Here is a 23,732-nt window from a genome sequence, read left to right as displayed (position 1 = left end):
AATATAATTCCAAATGGAGCTCCCTGTAATAAATTTCTTATCCAATTGTGTCAAGTATTTTTTTATTTATTTATTTATATGTTTTTGGAGCGAGCAGCATGCTAAGCTTTAATAAAATGCTATTCCTACAGATTTTTGCAAGCTTTCAGGGAATTCATCCAAAAATTTGGTTCACAACTTTTTCGACGATTTTTTCGAGTTTCTCAAAGTTAATTTCAATAAAAAAATTCTAATAAATCCTTTATTTTTTCAGACTTTCTCAGAGTTAATTTCAATAAAAAAAATGTAATAAATCTTGGACGCATGTTTTTTTTTAAACTTTTCAGTGGTATTTGCCTTGAACGTAAAATACTATAATAATACTACGGTAATATCGTTATATTTTCACTAAGTTTTCTTCTTGAACTAGAACTTATACAATTTCTTAAATTCTGTTGAAGGTTCCCCAGAAATAATCAGGGATTTTATATTCCTCTTGAATTTTTACAGACATTACGTTAAGAACTCTTTCAGAAGATGTTTTGTATAACCCTAGAGATTTTTGCAAGAATTATTATCAAGCTTATTCCAGAATGAACTTTAGACTCAACAGGTAAAACCGCTGATTCATGCGAAGATTCCTTATCGATTTCCTGTGATATTTTTATTTTACTCAGGAAATCTTCCAGGAGCTTTTTGAGGAATTCGTTAATAAATTTTACGGTAAGTTACAGGATTTTTTTCCTCGGTGTGTGTTTTTTTCGGAAATCACCCAACAAATTAATGGACTTAAAAAATATCACAAAAAATTCAAAATTCCTCAAAGAAAATCTTAAAGGATTCCTATGGGTATTGCTCACTGAGTTACTAAAAGTATTTCGATCAATATCTTGACCATAACTTCTGGCCTAACATCAAATAGTGCTTCGTTAATTATTTTGGATATTACTCAAACTTTGCTAAAAAAATCAAAAGCGATTCATCTAGCGGTTGTTTTAACAATGTCCATAATAGATCCTTCAATATATTTTCTAGAATTCTCTCAAGAATGAATTAAAACTAGGAATTTCTGAAAGGATACATCTAGAAACTACTCGTAATACATCCAGTGAATTATTCAGAAGTTACCACAGGTTTTTATAGAAAAGTACCTCTAGAGACACTTTCGAGAGTTCCTTCACAATATTTTATAAAAACTTACAATTATTTGTTTAGCCTTTTCACTACATTAAGATAACCGTAGTGGAAAGCTCGTATCAATTCAGCAAGATTAAGCTGAAAGTCGTGGGTTAATCCCACCGGTCGAGGATCTTTTCGTAAAGTAAATTTTCTCGACTTCCCAGGGCATTGAGCATCTTCATATCTGCCACATGATATAGACATGTAAAAATGGTCAATTTACAGAGAAAGCTCTCTCTTTTAACTGTGGAAGTGCTCATAAGAACACAAAACTGAGAAGCAGGTTCTGCTCCAGTTGGGACGTAACGCCAGAACAAAGGAGGGAGAAGGAACTATTTTTGAAAGTAATCCACAGATTTCTAAATATATTTTCTTAAAAATCCTGGTAAGTAAATACGGGAATTTCTCCAGAACCCAATCATGAATTCGGAGGAACTTCTCCGAGAATTTGTCAATGATTTCTGCTATAAATATCTTCAATAAATGTTCTAAAACTTGAATCGGCTCTTGAACATATTTCTTCTATCCACATTCCATTAATTGCTACATTCTAGGGATTTTCTGGATCCCTTAAAACATTTCTGAAGTTATCTAATGATGAGTTATTTAGAAAATTTTATTGAAAAAGTTCTTGAATTAATTTCATATGTAAACTCTGAAATAATCACAAATACATACTTGCAGAAACTTTTTATTTAATCTTCTTCTCTTCTCTCTGGCGTTACGTTCCAACTGGGACAAAGCCTGCTTCTCAGATTAGTGTTCTTATGAGCACTTCCACAGTTATTAACTGTGAGCTGTCTTTGCCGATTGACCATTTTTGCATGTGTATATCGTGTGGCAGATGCGAAGATACTCTTATGCCCTGGGAATCGAGATTTTTTTTATTTAATGTTATGGTTATGGTCTCCTAAAGGGGATTTTCATGAAACCAGAATAGCGAAAATTTTAAAAACATAAACCAATCTATAAGAAAAAACTTTCTAGGGGCTCATTCGCAAATTTCATAATGCTAGAGGGGGAGGGTGGGTGTCCCAGGGATGTTACAACTCATACAAAATTTGAAAGACATTCATACAAAATGCGTTATGAGGGGGTGGGTGCGTATCGAAAATGGCCATTTTAAACGTTATGAAATTTGTGAATAAACCCTAGGGGAACCCATCGAAGTATTCCTAAAAAAAAAATATGTAAAATTACTACAAAAATAGTACTAATAGTAAAAACCAGCTTCAATAACCTTTTAACATGAACCTTGAAGGAATTTCTACCAGGCGCTTTGAACTAAATCTTGTTACATCTTTAGATGAAATCTGTTTTCTCCTAGAAAATATCTGGAAATTTCAATCCAAAAATTCCTTCAGGAATTCCTGTAGATTTTTTGAAGCAATAGCTCAGCCAAGTAGTAGTCGCATTTGAAAAATGTTTTGGAGGAAATACTGAAGGTATGATTAGTGAAACTCTTAAAGGCACATTCAAAGAAATAGTTAACTTTTAGATACGACATTAAATTAACGATAGTAGTTTTGAGTCTTTTTATCCATCTTTTCATCATTCCTGGAAAGTACCTACCTTCTGAGATTCTCTTGTCAAATATTATAGTACGTTTTTAAAAACTCGAGAGTATACATGTATCTATCTGTGGAAGAAATTGTGGCGGTATTACTGAGAAAATTCTTGAAAAATGTTGGTATCTAGAAGAACCCCTCAGAGGTTCTTGGACGATCATTTAAAATTTAGCATGCAAGATTCCTTAAAGACAACTGAGAATATTCATGACAGATTTTTATATAATCTGTGTCGGATTTTGAGCGAAACCAATGGATGCTGTCTGGTGAGATTTCTGACATGCGCCTCTATGTTTTAGGGAACTTCAAGAATTCTCCAAAAAGTTTCCCTTAGTGAAGTTGTTTCATGAGGGTGAAGATAAATACAAGAAGCAACCCCTCCAATCTAGAAAACCAGACAGCCGTTCAAGCTGGTCACTCGCTGGTGGTGTTTAATCGATCTACCTTTCAAGTCAAACCGTTGTCGATTTGAGAAAATCTTTATACAATTCAAAACCCCTATTGAGTTCTGCAGCATATTCTATTTATTGTTTCAGTCAGGGCTCCACGATATTTGTAACATTTGATACGGGCCCATTGCTTTGACTCGTGGAAACTCCTTCACTAGCGTGGAAACTCCTTCACACACTAGGTTTCCGTGCACTTATTAATGGTGCTGCGCCATAGGGACTCGTATCGCTTGATTTCATGCACTGTTAGGAAGGGATATAAAATATTGTAAGTTTTTGTAAATAAATTACAGAATTAAGTGTTAGAAACTTACCTTTGCGTACGGATCTGTTGCATCCATCGGTGGCTTATGCGGCGCAAGGTAGAATCTATTCGCGGACGGAACAGTTACCGTCACACTACAGCAGTTGGGATACCGTTTGTAGCCCTTGCAGGTGTTACAGGATAACTTGAAATTTTCCCCGGTTGCGTCTCGCCGGGTTGTTGTATGGCCCCAGCAACCGGCAACAACATAAAGATCCTCAAAGATACTATTTTTGCACCGCTGGGATTCTTCTTCCTCGCGGGCCAAAACAAAACAACATTTTTGACAGAGTAAAAGCTAAGTTCGAAATTCGAACTTACTCTGAGCAAAGTATCGTTTTATTCATACGGTTTTGAGTAAATGCTCAGAGACTTTACTTTGCCCAAATCGGGTTGAGCATGAGCAAGTACTCGGTTTTATTCATATGACCTAATATCACTTAAATATCAGCCGGGCACTTCAAAAAATTGATAAACTGGAACCGAGGCAAAGTGCCCAGCTTTCCGCCACTGTGCCTCGGTTCCAGTGGCTTTTGATTTGGGCTAACGTAGCACACCGCGGCGGGATTTTTTTTTAACGTCAGTTGATCTGTCAAAAACTTCTGCTTTCGCACACATCGGCGATGTGACATCGCTGTCGAGTCTGGAAATCGTGAATCAGTTTGGTCCGTTCTCCCGTAACAAGTGCGCGTGCGAAACATAGTTTGTGATCGTCCAAATTTTGTAATCGGTTCTCGCACGGATGTCGAAAGTTATGTGTTAATTGCTTCCGGTAGTCGATTCTCCCGTGAAAATTGTGTACAATCCTCGGTCACCCCACTCAATTACGCCCCCCCCCAGTGAAAGCCAATTTCTATTTTTCTGGGGAAAATGTTCAAGCTGATTACATCACGTACCACTCAGCAAATCGTTAGGAAGAGCCTGGCCAAAACCAGTTTGGCCGTGGATGCTGCTGCTGTTGGCACCTCTAGCAGCAACAATGTCATCTCTTTCCAGCAAATGCGGCTGATGCAGAGCGTGTCCAGAAATTTGTCCACATCCCAGCCGAAGCTGCAGAACGAAGAGTAAGTGTTCCTCCCCGGTGGCGTAATCGACCAATAAGGTACCTACATGCATTACCATTGTTTACCAGCGCTTCTTTCTGCCTGGTGAACAACAAAAAGAGACCAGGAAGCGCTTACACGGTTTTTGGGTCGATCGTTGGTTAGCGAGCGTGGAAAAGTGGAGTTACGAAATATATGGCACTAAGCATACAGTGAGGCCAATTTATTTTCGTACAGGGCACTGTTTCACATCGAGCTGATGATGCTTTTAGGGACTTAAAGTATAGCTATCGTGGATCTTCACCTTAAAACATAATTTAAACAAAAAACATCCCTTCTAGCTATAAAATCCAGCAAGTCTAACAGTAACGTACATTTTTGTTGGTGTATCTTCTTAAGTTCATACAAAATAGGAAATGGTTATGATAGAAAAACGAACAAAATTTTTATTGAAAACGTCTTGAATGGTTGGTGGTTAGTACAAGAATGAATTACAAATTAGCTCTTAGGCCAGAGACGAATATTTCGTCTTTATCCTAGGCTCCTAGTAACAAAATGTATGCTACGCGGGACTTCTAATCAGTCATCGATGACATAGTTCTTCAACACTTCCTCTTAATCGGCCAATCTTGCGTTTATCTGCAACATATCAATCGATTACACTTGAAGATTCCACAAGTTTGCTTTCAAAGTCACGATTATGGACCGATGCACGAGTTCACTAATTTGACGTTTGAGCGGTGCTGAATTCACTCGTTACCATAGGCCAGGGGAAGTGGTTCACCTAGAGTGAATTTCTGACAGAGAAAAAGTAGATTTTGTATGAGATTTGACAGAAAAATGAATGACAAGTTCATCCACTTCTCCTGGCCTATGGTCACATAAATAACACGGCACCGCTCAAACGTCAACGAGTGAACGCGTGCATTGATCCATAATCTACTGCACTCATGCTTGTCAGATTTAACCGATGACCGGTTCCTATGTTGGTTAGCTTGTTGGAATAGACATACCTCTGCTTCTTGTGCCTCTTGTTTCTCACTCTTAACTCGATAAGTCTATCTGAGTTTTTGTCATACTTAAGTGCAATAAATGATTTTGGAATAACTTTAAAACTTTTTCTCAAATGTAAGGGAGATAACCCAGTACCGGACATTTAAACCACTAAATTCATAATTCAAAAAGTATTGATTTTATATGATCATGTTACCCATTTAAGATAAATAATGCCATTTTTGTTGTATACGGAAATACATTTGAAAATATAATTACGAATTTTCACATTACATTTCGATGTTGTATTCTAGTACCAAAATGGCTAATCACGAAAGGTGGCTCCCAATACCGGACTCGAGCTAGAAATGGATCGGATTCTCTAAATTTGTACATCATCGAATGTTTCTACTCCAATTTTCTTTCATTAGTATTTCATAGCCAATTTAATCCATTTGCAACATTTACAAGAACAATTTGAGTTTTACTTAGTTTGCTAGATGTCTTATTGCATGTTTGATACCATGATCAAAGGAGGCCATGAAAAATTGTATTTTGAGACACTTTCGTTTGACAACAGCGAAAAAAACAACTCAGTGCAAATAAATCTACCAAGCGTTGGTCTTCAAAGTCTCCGTTGTGGGTTAAAACCACAGGACTGAAACGGCTGTCATCCACGAACAACTGAAGTGAAGCCAAAAATTTGGTGCTGGAGAAGATGCTGATTTGACAGCTCGTCCAAAAATACAATTTTCAGGCACGAGACATACTCGTTTTCGAATACGACATTCATATTTTACCTATCAATATGGTGTTGAGTACGAATTACTTTATCCAGTTTTTCTGTAATTGCTAGATAATTTAGCAACATTGTATTATACACAACGATACACGGTTATCAATAGTATGTTTTTCCCATACGACATTTGTCGCTTCCGCGCGGGGTTTGATGAGGGCAAAGCCTAAATTTGTTTACTCCAACACTAGCGCCACACAGATGGTGGAAAGCTTTAAGAACTAGCGCTTTCTTCAGGGGGTTGGTTAAAACAACTTAACTTTAGGTAAATTCGAAAGATTCGGCTTATTCCACGGACGCTTGGTCGGTGCTTCTCTCTCTGTTTTTGACAATATTGCTGATGCGAGAGAGGTAAAACAACACAACCGTGGGTAAAAACTAAATGCAGTTCACCCAAATTTAGGTTTGAAGAACCTATTTTTCGGGTAGTCTGATCTCTCCGTATAGTAAAAATCTAAACAACGAACTACAACAAAATACTCTACACTATGCTTTTCATAGCTCCATATCTTTGATGCCATTTTCATATTGAATTTCATTGAACTTCATTGCATGAGCATGATTGACCGCCCGCAGTTGCTACTCCGTTATTGCAAGAACAGCTGTACTTACACAGGGAACCAACAGATGCTACTCAGGATCAGTAGCATCTTCAATGTGTAAGTACTGGTGCTCTCATTATTATAACAAACAATACCGGCGCCGGCTGCGTCCGAATACAGGTCAATTTGGGAATGGGAGGCAAATGTTGACGTGTTACTTGCTTTATGGAAGCCGAGGAGTCCTCTGCTCTTCCACAAGAAAACACTAGGAGTTTGGATATGGGAAAGGATTCGTTTTGGTAAACGATAAAGATATGATTTAAAATGAATACGTGAACATATACACGGGTGATCGATACCGATAGTGCGGTTACTATGCGAACCGGATACGATCCGGATTCCGTTGCTCATCCACAAAGTAGCGTCCTTTCTTTTTTTCACCCGCACGCTTTGTTTTCGTTTTTTTTCATCCGCACAACGTGAACCGGACACAATTGATCCGGATTCCGTCGCTCGTCCTCGGAGGAGCATGCAACAGATTCAGCGGACCAAACACTACTGACGCATCGTTGCATTTTTTCACTCGCACACTTTGTTTTCGTTTTTTTTCTTCCAGAAAACGCAAACCGAACACAATGGATTACCTGCTTTGCTCTTGCCCGCAGTTGCTCAGCAGGAGTTTTCTCATTTTATTTTGTATGGGGAAAGGCATCTAACTTCAAATATCTTGTTAATGGAAGATTTAATCGAAAAAATATTTGGTGGGCGTGATAGTCATCATCATTACGCATAACCGGTATCAAATATTTTTTTGAAAATAGATCCCAATTTCGCCATACAAATATTTTTCGAGTTACCTTTTAGCGATCTTTCGTACATTAGCGCATGTGCGTTACTATGTGGTGAGTAACGAATCAGAGCATGCATGTAACCCATTGATCCGGATTCCGTCGCTCGCCCTCAAAGGAGCATGCAACATATTCAACAGATCAAAAGCTACTCTTATATGTATTATGTAATACAATTAATAAAGTATTGTTTCTAGCTATGTAGCATATGGAAAAATTCAACTCAGCGTTTTATTTACCCTGCTGGAAGATCGGTGATCTGCCTTGTTTTCCCATTGAACTTCATTGCATTCAAATATACAGAAAATATGACTTAATTTTGTAGTTTATTGGTTTTATAATATAAATTAAAAAATCTCGCTTGAATGAATGAAGGGCACTGATAAACTTTCAATTGCAAATATATTCGGTCGATTGTATAATTTTAAATAACGTATGGACCGATGCACGAGTTCATGTATTTGACGTTTGAGCGGTGCCGAATCCACTCGTTGCCATGGTCACATAAATAGCACGGCACCGCTCAAACGTCAAATAGTGAACTCGTGCATCGGTCCATACGTTAGGCTCCCGGCAATGAAGTGTTATTACCATTGACAAACAGACATGAAAGCTGGAAAAATTATCAATTTGATACATAGTCACGGATATGTTCACTCAATAAATACTCAAATTTTCTCTAATACAACTGCACGATGTTATAAAAAGCTTGAAAATCATAGAGAGCATTTAGTTACAAGTGTCGTTTGTATGAATTTTGACAAGTGTACCAATATAACATTGAGGCAACTTTATACACAGATTCAACACTTTTACCACAGACAAACAGACGTAACTGATAGAACAACTATCAATTCAAAACATAGTCACGTGAACATTTACGCCCAATGCTAAAAATACTTCATTTGGCCAACCGTGAACTAGGTCCCGTAACGCAGGTAGATCACCTTTTCGAGGTGCGTTACGGGGTAAGATCTACCATATTGTATTCTTGTTGTATCTGTTCTTGTGAATACTTATAAGTTACGGTCGGAAGAGTATAATTGAGTAACAAGCCACTAAGACCCACCCATTTGTCCTAGATGATGAGGAGGTCGAAGTGGAAAAATGGCTCAATCAGCATCTGAGGTTGGTTTCAACTCATGAGACATCTTCTTTCCGAGTTCAAGAGTTTATCTTTCAATATCTAGGAGGGAAACGATTCCGAATCAGTGGAGTAGCAGACCTCTTAACTTTTAAAGTAAGCTTTTTGTTTCAAGGAATCTAAATGTCTCATGCGATGAAACTTGTTCACAGTTTCAAAAAAACGACTTTGAACCTTATAAGTAGAAGCAATAATTTGATACGCTAGAGTACCGATGCATGGTCAAAATCAGTATCATTCATCCAGCTTAGTGGCCGAACCTGATTAAGGGGCGCGCTTTTGAGAGTTTAATGGTGACAAACTGTTTTCTCCAAAAAGTATAAATAGCGGTATCTTTTTCTAAAGAGACTCTATGCAAAATGGTAGAGAATGATATTTGAGTCCGCGGCTATAAAGCAAAGTCATGCTGCAGGTGTCTGTGTTCGTTTCCCGGTCGGTCCAGGATCTTTTCGTTATGTAAATGACTTCCCTGGGCATAGAGTATCATCGTACCTGTCACAAGATATAAAATGCTAAAATGGCAACTTTGGCAAAGAAAGCTCTTAGTTAATAACTGTGGAAGTGTTCATTGGGCACTAAGCTGAGAAGCAGGCTCTGTCCCAGTGAGGACGTAATGCCAAGAAGAAGAAAAAGACACTTGGTTACCACTAGCTTGTAGGGTGAGATCGTAAATTAAGCGAGATTTGATAGTTTTTTACCAACTTGATGTGGAAACAGTGCCCCGTACGAATATGAATTTGACTCACTGTAGGCCAGCGCGTCAATGCTGGGGGAAAGTTGGATGTGCAAACGCGAAGGGGGCAAATATTTCCCAATAGTCGCGACTTTTGGTCACGTAGTTTAGTTTTAATGAATGAATAAGCGTTGGAACTTTTGTCATGAAAAAAAAAACGGCAGTCTTTTCGCAAAATGATCCCCACTCCATATCAGTCAAGTGTGAGATATGGCAATCAGTTGATTACGAGATAAGTGCCTCTTATCATTTCTGCTTGCTGTTCGCTTCCAAGGCTGAAAATATACGAATCATCAAAATGACATTCACAATCAGCTGCGGATCTTCTGCGATTCAAGATTCGATGTTTTCGACTCGGATGGTTTGGTTCGTTGAATAAGCGATGAAACGTATATTTGCAATGCTAATTTGATAAATCAAGCTGAACACTCTTCCGTCGATCCCTTGGGTCGTTCAGGATGAATAGTTTTTATTTAAAGGGTTGTTGATTGACTCTGCGATCAGGGCGAGCAGTTTTTGGTAAAAATATTTTCGTTTTCTAAGTCTTGATAAAGTTCTTATCTATAGCGAATCGGCTGAGTGTGTGGTTTCAACATGCTTTAGAGCAGTGATTCCCGATCTTTTTGAAGCTGCGATCTCCTTTGATTTTTACAGACATGCCACACTGCCGTGAATCGCAAGTCAGTCCCATCCGCATTTTCATCCAAATTGAGTTGAGTTAAGTTTTCAACATATCTTTCAATGCTCTTTTAGCTGTACTAATGAGATAATGTGATTTGTTCGGAAAAAATAGGAAAAAACAGCAAGTCAAATTGTCCCATAATGAAAAGTAACCACGTATCAGTCCCACTACAGATTGCCGCACCGTGTAGCGCAAAAAATGAAGCGTGTTTTGATCGTCTTTATATTGCTGTGTGCGTTTGAAATGCAAATATCAAATGCGGGAGCACCAATCGCGGTAAGATTTTTCACAAGGAAGGCGATGTCAAAGATAGCTTTTCTTTGCTAGGTTGGCGGTGATATGGATCACGGTTGCTAGGAGTCCTTTGATTAGTTTGTGTTACCGCATTTGGAACGCATTTCCACATGATTTGCACGTCAAACGCAAACAGCAATATTTTTCTTGGAAATATATCGCAGTGTATTGGGGCCAGTGCTGGGAATGGTAATAGTAGTAGGCTTGAATTTCGAGAAAGTCACGTGGCTCTCTGACTACAGTAGTTCAAAAACGTTGAATCTCATCAAGTAGCCTTGGTTGGGTGCATGAATTAGTTAGTGTCATTGAAGGCTCTAACTGCGGGAAATGCAGCGGAAAGTAGAACATTTTTCTACAGTAATTTTGGGTTGCCCTTAGCAACGGGTGTTTTGCAATTTTCAAGGCTTTTTGCCTACAGCAGCGATGGGCATGAGTTTCACTGGATTCGCTGACTGTGATTGGCTTTGCTTGGCTACTGTAGAGTGAATTTCAGATTTTTTCCCAACCCTGATTGGGGCCTTCCTTAGCCGAGTGGTTAGAGTCCGCGGCTACAAAGCAAAGCCATGCTGAAGGTGTCTGGGTTCGATTCCCGGTCGGTCCAGGATCTTTTTGTAATGGAAATTTCCTCGACTTCCCTGGGCATAGAGAATCTTTGTGCCTGCCACACGATATACGAATGCGAAAATGGCAACTTTGGCAAAGAAAGCTCTCAGTTAAAAACTGTGGAAGTGCTCATAAGAACACTATACTGAATAGCCGGCTCTGTCCCAGTGGGGACGTTAATGTCAAGAAGAAGAAGAAAATATCGCAGTGAAAAGCAAATTGTGTAAGTTTCATTAAGATTTGAACATGTTCCTATCCTCTGGAATTTTTTGAATATTCGTATGGGAAACGAGTTTGTAAACTTCACAGCCATTTTCTCAATGCCTACTTTTTATAGATGGGACTGACTTGCGATTCACGGCAGCACAGACCCCTAAACAAAAGTCACGTCTGTTATCCAACACAGATAATGCAATTAGGGTAGATGTACTAATAGTGGAGGTATTAAACACGATTGAACTTCATTTAACCGCCTAAATTCAAGAAGCGCAATTAATGTACATGTTAATGTTGTAACGGGAAACTTTAGTTGCGGTATATTTTTAATTTGTGTTCCTATAGTTGCGGTATCCGTTGTTTTCTTATGGGATCATCCACTATAGGAACACTTTATCGCAACTATTGGTACAAAAAAGATAAGTTTTAGCAATTTTAGTGATATTTCATCAGTTTTAAAGCAATTTGAACGCTCTTTTCAACTATTCCGTGTATCAACAAGCCAATACGTCTATTGCCAGTGTTGGTTCTGTGGCTAATGTAATAAAATCAGTGAAAACGGCACTACCGCAACTATAGGAACACCCACAACTAAGGGAACACTTACCCTAATATACATACCAAGATCATTTGGATCCACAAGTTTGACTAAGAATTTGCCAGACATCTTTCCAAGTGCTCGAGAAGAACCTTTTGAAAAGGACTTTGCTAAAGCCTGGTAGTTGAGAAGTCAGAAATTATTCGAAGATATTCTTAGGAGTACAATAAAGATTTATTGGAGAATCATCCCAAAAAAGATTTTCGATTCTTGCTAGCTTCTTAGGAGCCAACTTAACGAATTTTAGAAGAACTGAGGGAAGGTATCGACCGTGATTGTTTGATATTACTTTTTTTCAAGGCTATATCAATAAAATGTAAACGGAGTCTGTAGATGTTTCTTGCAAATATGATGAAATGATGCAGTATTGATAGACTCACACTCAAAATCTCAATCAATACGCTCTCCCGTGAGAGCAAACTCATTAGAGATCTGCTTCGCAAATCTCACGCTTCAGATTTTGATGCAAAATCAACTCAATCAACTCAAACCGTAAACAATGATTCAGTCGCAAAACCCGGCAAAAACGTGTGTAACCCGAATGTTGTTGTTTACGTTAGAAAGGATTACTATAATTTTACCAGACTAACAAGAAATTATTGCCATGTGTGAGTAAACTGTGGAAATACGAGACGATGAGTCAAAAAGGTGAGCCAACTCAACCATGTTTTTTTTACTGCTGAGTTGCATGATTGACAACTCGCGCATGATAAATCTCAAGCGTGAGTTGTGAGAGATTGAGTTTTTCACAACACTGAAATGATGTTTACTGGTTCCCCGACGGTTTGCTCAATTTTCACCACTTATTATTTCAATCTTTACGACGCCAATATACCTATTCATTTCATCATTATTTAAAAAATCGTCTACAGACTCCAGTGGCGTAGCTAGGGTTTTCGGGGCCCGGTGCGAAGTCAAATTCGGAGGCCCTTTTAAAAAAGGGTGTGCGCCGCTAGGAAACGTACAATTGACATATGGCTAGTCAATAGGACTGGTAGCGGGCTACTAGCGGTAGTGTTTTGAAATATGAAATTAGAGACTTCAGGCCTGAAAAACGTGATAAACAAGAGATTGATCAGGAATCTCATTTCAATAAGGTTTTTTCAGAAAATCCAACCAGTCATCTCTCTGAGGGTCTTTCTAAAAAAAATTGTAGTTATTTCTCGTGACGTTGCACCAAATATGTCTCAAATATGTCTTATGTGTATTTAATGATTTCCTGAGAATGGCATTCAGGTGATCGCTTCTTTCAGTTAATACTTCGAAGAATTCTTCAGGAGTTCATTGAGTGATTTCATCACAAATTCCACAAAGAATCAATACACCCGATTCTGTTTTTGCACGGATTTTTTTTACACGGCCGTGCAAAAAAAGTTTCCATACATTTTTTTCCGCCAAAACTTTATTTTTGCATAAAACGTCGAGAAATGGTGTTACTTTTTTTGCACGGTTTTTGAAATTTTGAACTGAAAACTTTTTTTACACGGTACGCATCCCCCGTGCAAAAACAGAATCGGGTGTACCAGACTTGCGTACAGGATACCTTGAAGCATTCAACCAGGATTTTTTTTCTAAAGATACCGTCAAAAATCACTCCAGGCATTTCTTCAAAGATTCATCCCTCAAGGACATAATATTTTCTGAGCCATTTTACCATAGAATTCTCCAGAGATTCCTTTAGCATTTTTTTGAATTCTTATTTTCGTCCAATGTTTCTTAAATATTGCAGCAATCAAACAATCAATCAATTCATCGTAAAATACCTTTAAGATTTTTTTTCCAAATGTTTAAGTTTCCTTCAGGAATTCTTAAATAGGTTCTTCCAAAAAATTCTCAAAAAAAGTTATAAAAGAATTCATTAAGGATTTCTCTTAAAACATTTCCAAGGAGATACTAAGGAGTTTTTCCAGAAAAAGATGAAAAGAATTCCTGAAAAAAAAAATCGGTTGGATATTTCTTAAATAAATTCTTAACTAATTCTGGTAAAATAGAGGATAAACTCCTACAAGAGAGAAGCCTTTTGATGATCTTCGGGGAAACTCTTGGATAAGTATCCCGAAAATAGGAAATCCCTGGGAAATTTCTGGAACGAAATACATTAATAATTTCTGTAGCATTTTGTAGTAATTTACTTCAAAAAAAAAAAAAAAATAACAAATTTTTGAGAGAAGTCGCAATTTCGGGAGGAAGAAAACCCTTGTTGAATTTATTGTAAAATTTCTGGAAGAATTCTTAAAAAATTCATATGCACATTCCCTGGCAAAATTTATGGAACAATTCCTGTGAAAATATTTGGGGTAATACCTGAGCTGACGTAATCTAACGAAGTGACGTAGCACTCATTTAAATTTTAATACCATTTTGGCCTATCAAACATGAACCATTAAACAGTAGTGAAAATGTATCCCCTAGAATGATCAATGAATAGAAGTTTTCAAGCCGCATGTCAAAGAGTTAAAACATTTTCATTATTTCTGCAGATATATTGTAAAATGATCCAAAAATTGCAATGGCATCTACGTCACTTTGTCAGATTACGGCAGTGAAGGAGTGGTTCTAAATTTACACAAAGTAATACTGGAAAAAATATCATGAGAGCTTTTCAAGGAATTCTTGTTTGATTTCACAAAGAAATCTTCACATTTTTTGAACCGTAGAAAAAACCAATGAGTAATTACTCGTAAGTATACCTGTAGCAATATTTCTCTAGTTATTACGCTGAGTTGGTAATGACTGAATAAATCTTTAGATCTGCAACATTCATTCTAGGAAATTCTTTAAGCATTTCTGCGAGAATTGGCATAGTAATCCCATTGTTGAACTGATGAACGGCTTTCCGTGGCATCTGAAGAAAACCCATTGTTGAATGATTTTCTATAACAAATTCTGAAGAAATTTCTCGAAGCATAGCTAGGAATTTATTTAAAGATTTTCAAATTGAATTTCTGATAGAATTCCTAGCGGAATCATTATAATAATTTCCAAAGTGATCTTTGGAGGAGTCCTTGCACGTATTCCTGAAGAAAGCTCTGGATAAATCTGATTCTAGAAAAATTTCTATGATGAATCTGTAAACCCATGGAAAAGTCGCGTAATGGAAATCTCATCGGAATCTTCCAAGATTTAAGCCAAACACATGCCAGGAATTTTCTATGGATACCTCTAGGCAGTACTGGTTGGCTGACACTCAACTCTTAATCAATGAATAAAAAATACACTTAATTACAATGCTTCGCGGAACTCTTGAGAACTCGTCATGGTCTCCTAGGGGTTCACAGATTACCGGTTGGGAAGCTCTGAGACTTGTCTGCTTATACACTTCAATTAGAAGGGGGGGATCCCCTATTGAGTAGTAGTTCACATAAAATATGGGGTTTCTTTCGTCACAGATTCAGGGTGGCCACCAAACCGGGAAAAACGGGAAAAGCGGGAAAAAGACGGGAATTTGAATCCACCGGGAAAAAGACGGGAAAAACCGGGAATTTGAGAAGATCACCGGGAAAATCGTCTTGAACGAACATCTGTAAGCTGTAATCTACAAAATTACCTCCAAAAGAAATTATAGAAAGTAGTTATGTTTAATGCATTCTCATGGCATCTGCAATTTCAAAATAATTTCAAACAATAATTATTTAATTTCTACTATGCTACATCATATTTCTTAAAACTGTTTCACTCTACTCTAAGCAATGTTTCAATATGTTAATATTTTTTAACTTTTCTCGACGTTTTGAATCAAAGTTTAATTACTTATTGCAGATTGGTTAGCACTCTTCTGTAATTGCTGGATACCACAACTAATCTTGTAAACAAGCCTTTATTTATAAAAGTTTTTAACATGTCACTTGTTATCTATTCGACAAAGTTTTTGATAAGGGTGCATGTACGATTTTAATTACGATCAAGCTGTTACAGCTCATATAAAATGTGTAGAATATCCATACAAAAAGCATTACGGTGGATGGATGGATGTCAAAAATGATAATTTTCGGTGTTATTAAAATTGTGAGTGAGCCCTATGTAAGTGCTTCTACATGTGCGGATTTGTTTCATCCATACCTTGAACTTATTTGCTTTAGAGAAGAAAATTCAAAGGTTTAAGAATTGAAATAATTTAAATTACGTTAAAGAACTACTTGGGCATCTTGATGATTTATTCAGACACCTGGGGCTTTTGTCGACCATATTATCTGAAATTCAGCATTAAGATGCGCTTAAGGTGATTGTTCACCAAAGCCAAACCTTGAAATTTCATGAGCACGAGTCTATTTGATTCTCAATAGAGCTCTGAGCTGAAATTTCGATCGTTTTATCATCACCAGACTGCAACCAATCCATCAAATTTTCAACGCAAACGGCTGTCAGGTTCTCTAGATCTTAAAACTTGAAGTTGAAAATTCTAAGTTTGGCTTAAAGGGCTGTTGGTAAATATGGATCAAATAGCATTCAAATTAAACCCCTGTCGTGTCAAGAGTAGGATCAATTAACCATCTCTTTCCCATGATAGATAGCTCCAGGGCTTCATTGATTTTCGACGAACGCGAGATTAATGGATTCAGATGAATACTATACCATGTCATAGCTTTCAGGATAAGATTCTATATAGATTAGAGCAATCTAATAGTTAACTTATTGTTCCAATAGTGAAACTATTAATAAACAATCAAATTACTATGAAAAAAAAATAACTAAAAAATTTTAAATCGTTAAAAAATTTTTTGCAGTACTGTTCATAGAAGCGATATAGAAAAAGTCTATTAAAGTCGCTGGAAAGAATGGATTAAAAACCGGGAAAATTAAGTAAAATATACCGGGAAAACCGGGAAAAAAGCGGGAATTTCAAAATCAAAATTCGGTGGCCACCCTGCAGATTAGATAATTAGAGACATGCCCTTCAAGATTTAACATTTTTGTTTAAGTTTCAGTCCCCATTACCCTCCCCTTCGTGGGCTTTTGTTCATATGAAAATTGTAACCCTTTCCCATGGTTTTCGACGAACTTGTGACAAACCGAATCAGATAAATACTTTGCGATTGTTTCTAGAATATGATTCCATAGTCATCAGATCAATCCAAGAGTTAACTAACTATTGATAAACAACCATGATATTGATTGCGAAAAAATAGCTCATATAGTGATTTGATTGTTTACCACTAGTTTCAATATTAGATGAACAAGTAGACTATTTGAGTACTCTACATCTGTTTGTCTGTGTTACATCGAGCAGAGCTACTCCCAAATAGTTATGTTCCATCTTTTCAAATATGATGTTCTTCATGTTAAGCGTTAGCGTTAGCGTAGTTACGGTATACTTCGTAGATTGGATACTAGCAACATTCATGTTTCTTTTTAATAATCTCGTCCTGACTACTTTCAAGAACAAGGCAGGGGAGTATACCTTGTTCAAATCATAAACAAGAATACTAAAAGCATGAATATCGCTATTCCCGGCCACGCCCATCTTTACCGTTACTTGGGATAGGGGGAGGAAATGTTGATGTAGCACTTACTTAATGAGAGGCCACCGACTCAGCGACACCCTCATAAGTGCTACGGAGTTGGAGGTTGGGGAAGGTATATTGTCAGGATTCGCCTAGAAAGCTGGCGATAGACCATAAATATTTGTTGTTTAAGCGTTTTCAAATTAATCTTTTGAATGCCGGCAATCAAAAGAGAAAACAATAGCTTATTTATAGTATAAATAGTATTTCGCGAAATGCTTGTCGATTGTGCAGTAATATTTTTGCTCAATAACCAGTAAAAAGCAAAACCGATCGGATTGTATAAAATAACGATACGCGTAAAAAAAAATCACGCCTATTGAAAAACTGTACTGGGTGGTACTGTATTTTTAGATAATCGAAAAACGAAAGGAAGCGCGTTCGAACTAAACACCCTGGGATAACACAGTCGGTTTTTCTGCTCAAAATTATACGAAAAGCAGAATCGATCCAGGGTCATCGAACGGTTAAAAAGCATCCACAACCGATTGTTAGTTGCGTAACACCCGCCCGGACAGAATGCGCAATCTGAACATAATTATCAAACTGCGAAAATAACATTTTCCGTTCAAGAAACGATGAGAAGTTCCACGACGCGGACAAAAACGATCCGGAAGGCTCACAAAAGAAAAAGTATCATACTGGAACAAACTCACCGGATTGATTCTCTAAATTTATGTGCTGCCTGTCATTTCCGGATGGTTCGGTGAACTTAGGGCAGCCAAAAACCAACAGTACTGAGTACACAAATCAAACAAATCACTTTTTCATTTTTCACTTTTCACTATTCCATTTCTGAATATAAAAACTGTCCTGCTTGGGCTTTACGAAGCACTACCCAGCAAGACGCTCCAAAACAGGAATAAAAAAAAACCTCCGGCGACGAAAACATGCGCGAAAACGTGAGCTAAATCTATCGGACTACGCAAAACCGAACTGTCCTGCTTGGGCTTCACGAATCACTACCCAGCAAGACGCTTCAAAACAGGAAAAAACCTTTTCAAATATGATGTTCTTCATGTTAAGTATGCCAAATAGCCATTGGCTATTTTATTGATTATGCAAAAGTGCTTTATGCCAATCGAACTAGCCCCTATATTGTCACACAAAGTGTGATAGCTTCTGAAGTAATATTTTGAAAGTTTATTATGCATTTTATTTTCGTTTGTTCATAACTTCCGATAGATAGCAAAATTAATGCCAACAATACTGTTCAGTGCCATTTTAAAGCGCAATTCATACTTTTTTCGTGACTCGAAAAATTTTATCAGATAAGCGAACGAGATGCGAATATTGGTTTATTTTTTACGATGCTTTCCCAATCATGATAATTTCTTTAAATAATCAAACCTTTTTTTTGCCGTTTCAGGGTTGAGGTCACATTTGTGCGAGCCAACGGAGAGCGGATAAAAGCTAAAGGAAAGATCGGCGACTCGCTGCTCGATGTGATCGTCAACAATCAGATCGATCTGGAGGGATTCGGAGCGTGCGAGGGTACGCTGACCTGTTCGACTTGCCATCTGATCTTCTCGCAGGCCGACTACGACGCATTGCCGGAGAAACCGGGCGATGAGGAGCTGGACATGCTGGATCTGGCCTATGAGCTGACAGATACATCCCGGCTCGGTTGCCAGATTGTGCTGTCGAAGGCAATGGAGGGACTGGAGGTGCGGGTACCGGCCACGATCAACGATGCCAGAAGCTAACCCCTGGACGCACAGAACCGGTGCTCTGAATGTTACCCGATGCACATATCGTTTGTTCTGGCAATAGTTTCAGTTGAATTGTAAATGTTATTTCTTGTTTTTATTTCAATAGTGTGTATTACCCATTCAATGGGCAAAGCAGCGCAATATAATTCAATCATTTCGAAGCGAAATGCGAGGTTATCTTTGTCGGGTAGACAAATAATAATCTGGCAAACAAAACACCCCAGTGAATACACTGTATGAGCAGATAATTCAGGATAATTATCGAATAAATATGGCTTTTAAATAAATGAGTAAAGGTAAAACGAAATTACTTTCTTTTTCGTGTTTTATTTTGTAGAACTATAAATCCCTTCTCGTCAACGACTTCTTTTAATGTTCTGGATAGGAAAAAAATCAACAAAAGTAGTTGGAAATTGTCTATTTCTCAAAATTGTAAAGAGTAAAGTGTCACTAAGAAACAAAAAAAATGTAATTCAATTGAACTGAATTATATTAGATTCGTCAAAAGGGATGAGCATGTTTTAAGGGTGTGTCATTCTACGCAAATATTGCTCTTCAAAATAGTTTTCTGCTCTACTAATAGGTATACAAGGCTTATAGCGACTACTGTCATGTAACATGACTTGAAAATAGGAACTTTAGAGATCAAGAAGAGTAGCAAAGTAATAAAATGAGACCGAAAAATGGACCAAATGGAAATTGACAGCAGCAACCAATCAATTATTATTTATTTATTTGGTTTTACATCAATTAGCTTGATGAAACCTCGCCAACAAAATTTCGCCAATTCACTCGGTTCATGGCCGCTTCTCTCCATCCAAGACTGCGACCCACGCTCTCCAGGTTCTGGTGCACCTGGTCAATCCACCTAGCTCGCTGCGCCCCATGCCTTCTTGTTCTGACCGGATTCGTAGCGAACACCATCTTTACAGGGTTGTTGTCCGGCATTCCCTGCCCAGCGTATCCTTTCAGCTTTAGCTACCTTCACTATACTAAGTTCGCCGTAGAGTTGAGCGAGCCCGTGGTTCATCCTTCGCCGCCACACGCCGTCTTCCTGCACGTCACCGAAGATCGTCCTTAGCATTCAGCGTTCAAAAAACCCAAGAGCTTGCAAGTCATCCTCGAGCATAGTCCACGTCTCATGCCCGTAGAGGACTACCGGTCTTATGAGCGTTTTGTACATCGTTCATTTGGTGCGGGGGTGAATCTTTCTTGACCGCAGTTTCTTCTGAAGCCCATAGTAGGACTTCCACTGATGATGCTTCCCGACTAACGTTGTTGTCAGCCGCAACAAGGATCCGAGGTAGACGAACTCGTCCACCACCTCGAAAGTATCGTGACACTGCTACCTAGGCGAGCCCTGTCGTGCTCAGTTCCGCCTACCAGCATGTACTTTGTTTTCGACGCATTCATCATTAACCCGAATCTTGTTGCTTCGCGTTTAAGGCTGATGAACAAATCTACCACCGTTTCAAATTTTCTCCCAATAATGTCCATGTCGTCCACGAAGCAAACAAATTGGCCGGATCTCATAAAAATCGGAGTGTCCGCCCGAGATCTTCACGCAGTTTTGCACCCCGTCCATCGTTGCTCTAATCAATCTTGTGAGTTTCCCGGGAAAGCTGTTCTCGTCCATGATCTTCCTTGGCTCTACACGGTCAATACTGTCGTATGCCACCTTGAAATCGATGGTGCGTAGGGACCTGGTACTCACGGCATTTCTGGAGGATTTGTCGCACGGAAAAGATCTGGTCCGGTGTCGAGCGGCCGTCGATGAAACCTGCTTGATAACTTCCCACGAACTCGTTTGCTATAGGTGATAGACGACGGAAGAGAATCTGGGATAGCATTTTGTAGGCGGTATTTGATATAGTGATTGCACGATAATTTTCACACTCCAGTTTGTCGCCCTTTTTGTAGATAGGGCATATAGCGCCTTGCTTCCACTCCTCCGGTAGCTGTTCCGTTTCCCAGATTCTGACTATCAGCCGATGCAGACAAGCGGCCAACCTGTCTGGGCCCATCTTGATGAGTTCGGCTCCGATACCATCCTTGCCAGCGGCTTTGTCGTTCTTGAGTTGAATGGCATCCTTAACTTCCCCCATCGTGGGAGCTGGTTGGTTTCCACTATCCGCTGTGCTGACGTAGCCATCGTTTTCGCTTTCCTGACCTTCTGTGCCTGTGTTCTCTGCGCCATTCAGGTGTCCATCGTAGTGCTGCTTCCACCTTTCGATCACCTAGCGTCCGTCGTCCGTCAAGATGCTCCCATCCTTATCCCGGCATATCTCAGCTCGCGACACGAAGCCTTTACGGGATGTGTTGAGCTTCTGATAGAACTTCCGTGTTTCTTGAGAACGGTACAGCAACTCCATATCTTGGCATTCCACTTCTTCCATGCGGCGCTTTTTGTCCCGAAATAAGCGGGTTTGCTGTTTCCGCTTCAGTCTGTATCGTTCCACGTTTTGACGCGTGCCATGCTGCAGCATTGCAGCCCGCGCTGCATTCTTCTCCTCTAAAACCTCCTGGCACTCCTCATCGAACCAATCGTTTCTTGAGCTCCGTTCCACATATCCGACAATGTTTTCGGCAGCGTCGTTAATAGCTGCTTTGACTGTCCTCCAGCAGTCCTCAAGAGGGGCCCTATCGAGCTCGCCCTCATCCGGCAACGCTGCCTCAAGATGCTGCGCGTACGCATTGGCAACATCCGGTTGTTTCAGCCGCTCGAGATTGTACCGGGGCGGGCATCGGTACCGTACATCATTGATGACGGATAGTTTTGGGCGCAGTTTCACCATCACCAGGTAGTGGTCGGAGTCAATGTTAGCGCCACGATAGGTTCTGACGTCGGTTATGTCGGAGAAGTGCCGTCCATCGATCGAAACGTGGTCGATTTGCGATTCTGTCTGTTGAGGTGATCTCCAAGTGTACCAAAAATCTGTCAATCGTAGGCCGTTCTCGTTCGTGGGCGGTGGTTCCGGTGGGCGCTGAACTTTCCAATCTTCGGTCTGAGCTCCTCCTCCAGCAACCAGACAAGCAGAAACTTAAAAGGAATCGGGAGATAAGAATTCCTCAGAGAATTTTAGCAGACATTTCTCTAAGAATATCTTTAAATATATTTTTTAGACTTCCATATGACATTACGATTAGTTTTACTGCTGGTATTACTGTATGTATTATCTAGATTATTTAAGGTATTTGCCCTAAGTTGGCTTTAGATAAGCGTTTCGTTCAGTGATTTTACTAACTTTCTAAGGAATCCTTCCAAGAGTTTCGTTTTAGATACATTCAAGATTTTTTTGTATGGTATTCAGTTGGAGCTGCCTGACAGCTTTACTTGTCAAGGCTGAACCCTCGGTCTGACTTTTGCCATGTTTCCCCTCTACCAGGCCCAATACTCAGACGGACTAGGCAATGGCGCCCACATGAACACTAGTTTTTTTTAATGAGCAATTCTCGCTGAAACCAGGCCGCCACCGGCACCCATCGTTAGAATTCCAATTTTATGTCACTGATCGCTAGCTTTCGATAAAACTTAAGGGTGGTCCTTTTTGTTTTCTCAAATTGGTGGACCCCTCGTACGCCAGCTAGCTAAACAGTTTGCAAAAAAGCCCATTTTTTGATAAATCTTGGGTATTTCTTCACGTGATATGTCTCATATTTCCCTTGGAACACATACCAAACTTAATGGCATCGTATAGAGAAAGGATATAGCTTTCATTTAAAGTTAAAAAAAATCCGGCGGCCATTTTGAATTTGGCCGCCATCTTGAATTTTGTTAGAAAAATCGTTTTTTCACCATTAGCGCACCGCTCGTTTTGAATTCTGAGATCACCATCAGAAAGCTGAGGAAAAATTGCGTAAGATAGGCTACAGAAACTAGGTGTGCAATGGTATTTACCCTACAAAATGAACGATTTTCTAAAACATGTTCCACGATTTTGACGTATATGGCGAGTGCAATCAATGCAAACATCATTTTTTGTACAACAAAGATACAAGTTTTCAATAGTTGGTGTATTTTTCGAGTCAGATGAAGAATAGGAGTATTATTTAGGGTGATAAAATCTGGCGGCCATCTTGGATTTTGACGCCATCTTGATTTTGACTAGTAGAATGAATTTTTCACCTTGATAGCACTCAGCATGTCGAATTTAGAGGTTACCAATAAAAACAAGGTTACGTATACTCTTCTTCTTATTATTCTTCATTTTCCTGACGTTACGTCCCTAGTGGAACCGAGCCTGATACTCAGCTTAATTAGTTATAAATACAGGTTATTAAATAGGAATTTTCTTTCATAATACGATTTTTAATAACAGAATATTTCTTCGACATATCTTTGAATTCAGTTATTATGAATAAATAAATTTAATGAATAAAAACCGTCCAAAAACATTGATTGAAATAAACAAATTTTTTTTACCATATGCTTTTTTTGTCATCGAATGAAGTTTATAAATTGTGCGTTGGGACATTAGTAAGTTTTGTGGTAATATCTGTAGTTTTAACGTAAAACATTTCCAAAAGTGCATTAATTTAGAATGGAAA

General features: G+C 38.7%; 1 protein-coding gene and 1 long non-coding RNA gene across 2 annotated transcripts; one reads left to right on the top strand and one right to left on the bottom strand.

Moving 5' to 3' along the window:
• Positions 1–3,213: 3,213 nt before the first annotated feature.
• On the bottom strand, positions 3,214–3,996 carry LOC110677858. The gene is made up of 2 exons (XR_002501246.1): positions 3,490–3,996; positions 3,214–3,418 (listed from the first exon to the last, which is right to left on the bottom strand). It is a non-coding gene; the product is annotated as an uncharacterized LOC110677858 (long non-coding RNA).
• Positions 3,997–4,102: 106 nt separating this feature from the next.
• Positions 4,103–19,491, top strand: LOC5564278 (adrenodoxin). Its single transcript, XM_001648580.2, has 2 exons — positions 4,103–4,543; positions 18,842–19,491. The coding sequence occupies exons 1-2, from the start codon at positions 4,350–4,352 to the stop codon at positions 19,176–19,178; spliced, it is 531 nt and encodes a 176-aa protein (XP_001648630.1). The 5' UTR covers positions 4,103–4,349; the 3' UTR covers positions 19,179–19,491.
• Positions 19,492–23,732: the final 4,241 nt, after the last annotated feature.

Source organism: Aedes aegypti, chromosome 3 (genome assembly GCF_002204515.2).
Source record: "Aedes aegypti strain LVP_AGWG chromosome 3, AaegL5.0 Primary Assembly, whole genome shotgun sequence".
NCBI lineage: Eukaryota > Metazoa > Arthropoda > Insecta > Diptera > Culicidae > Aedes > Aedes aegypti.
The sequence above is the reverse complement of the archived record's forward strand: the minus strand, read 5'-3'. Positions and strand labels throughout refer to the sequence as shown.

Bases quoted from the DNA above. Each gene is read 5' to 3' on its own strand.
- LOC5564278 (XM_001648580.2), top strand. From the start codon at position 4,350: ATGTTCAAGCTGATTACATCACGTACCACTCAGCAAATCGTTAGGAAG. The intron at 4,544-18,841 runs GTAAGTGTTCCT...TTGCCGTTTCAG, and splicing joins CCGAAGCTGCAGAACGAAGA to GGTTGAGGTCACATTTGTGC.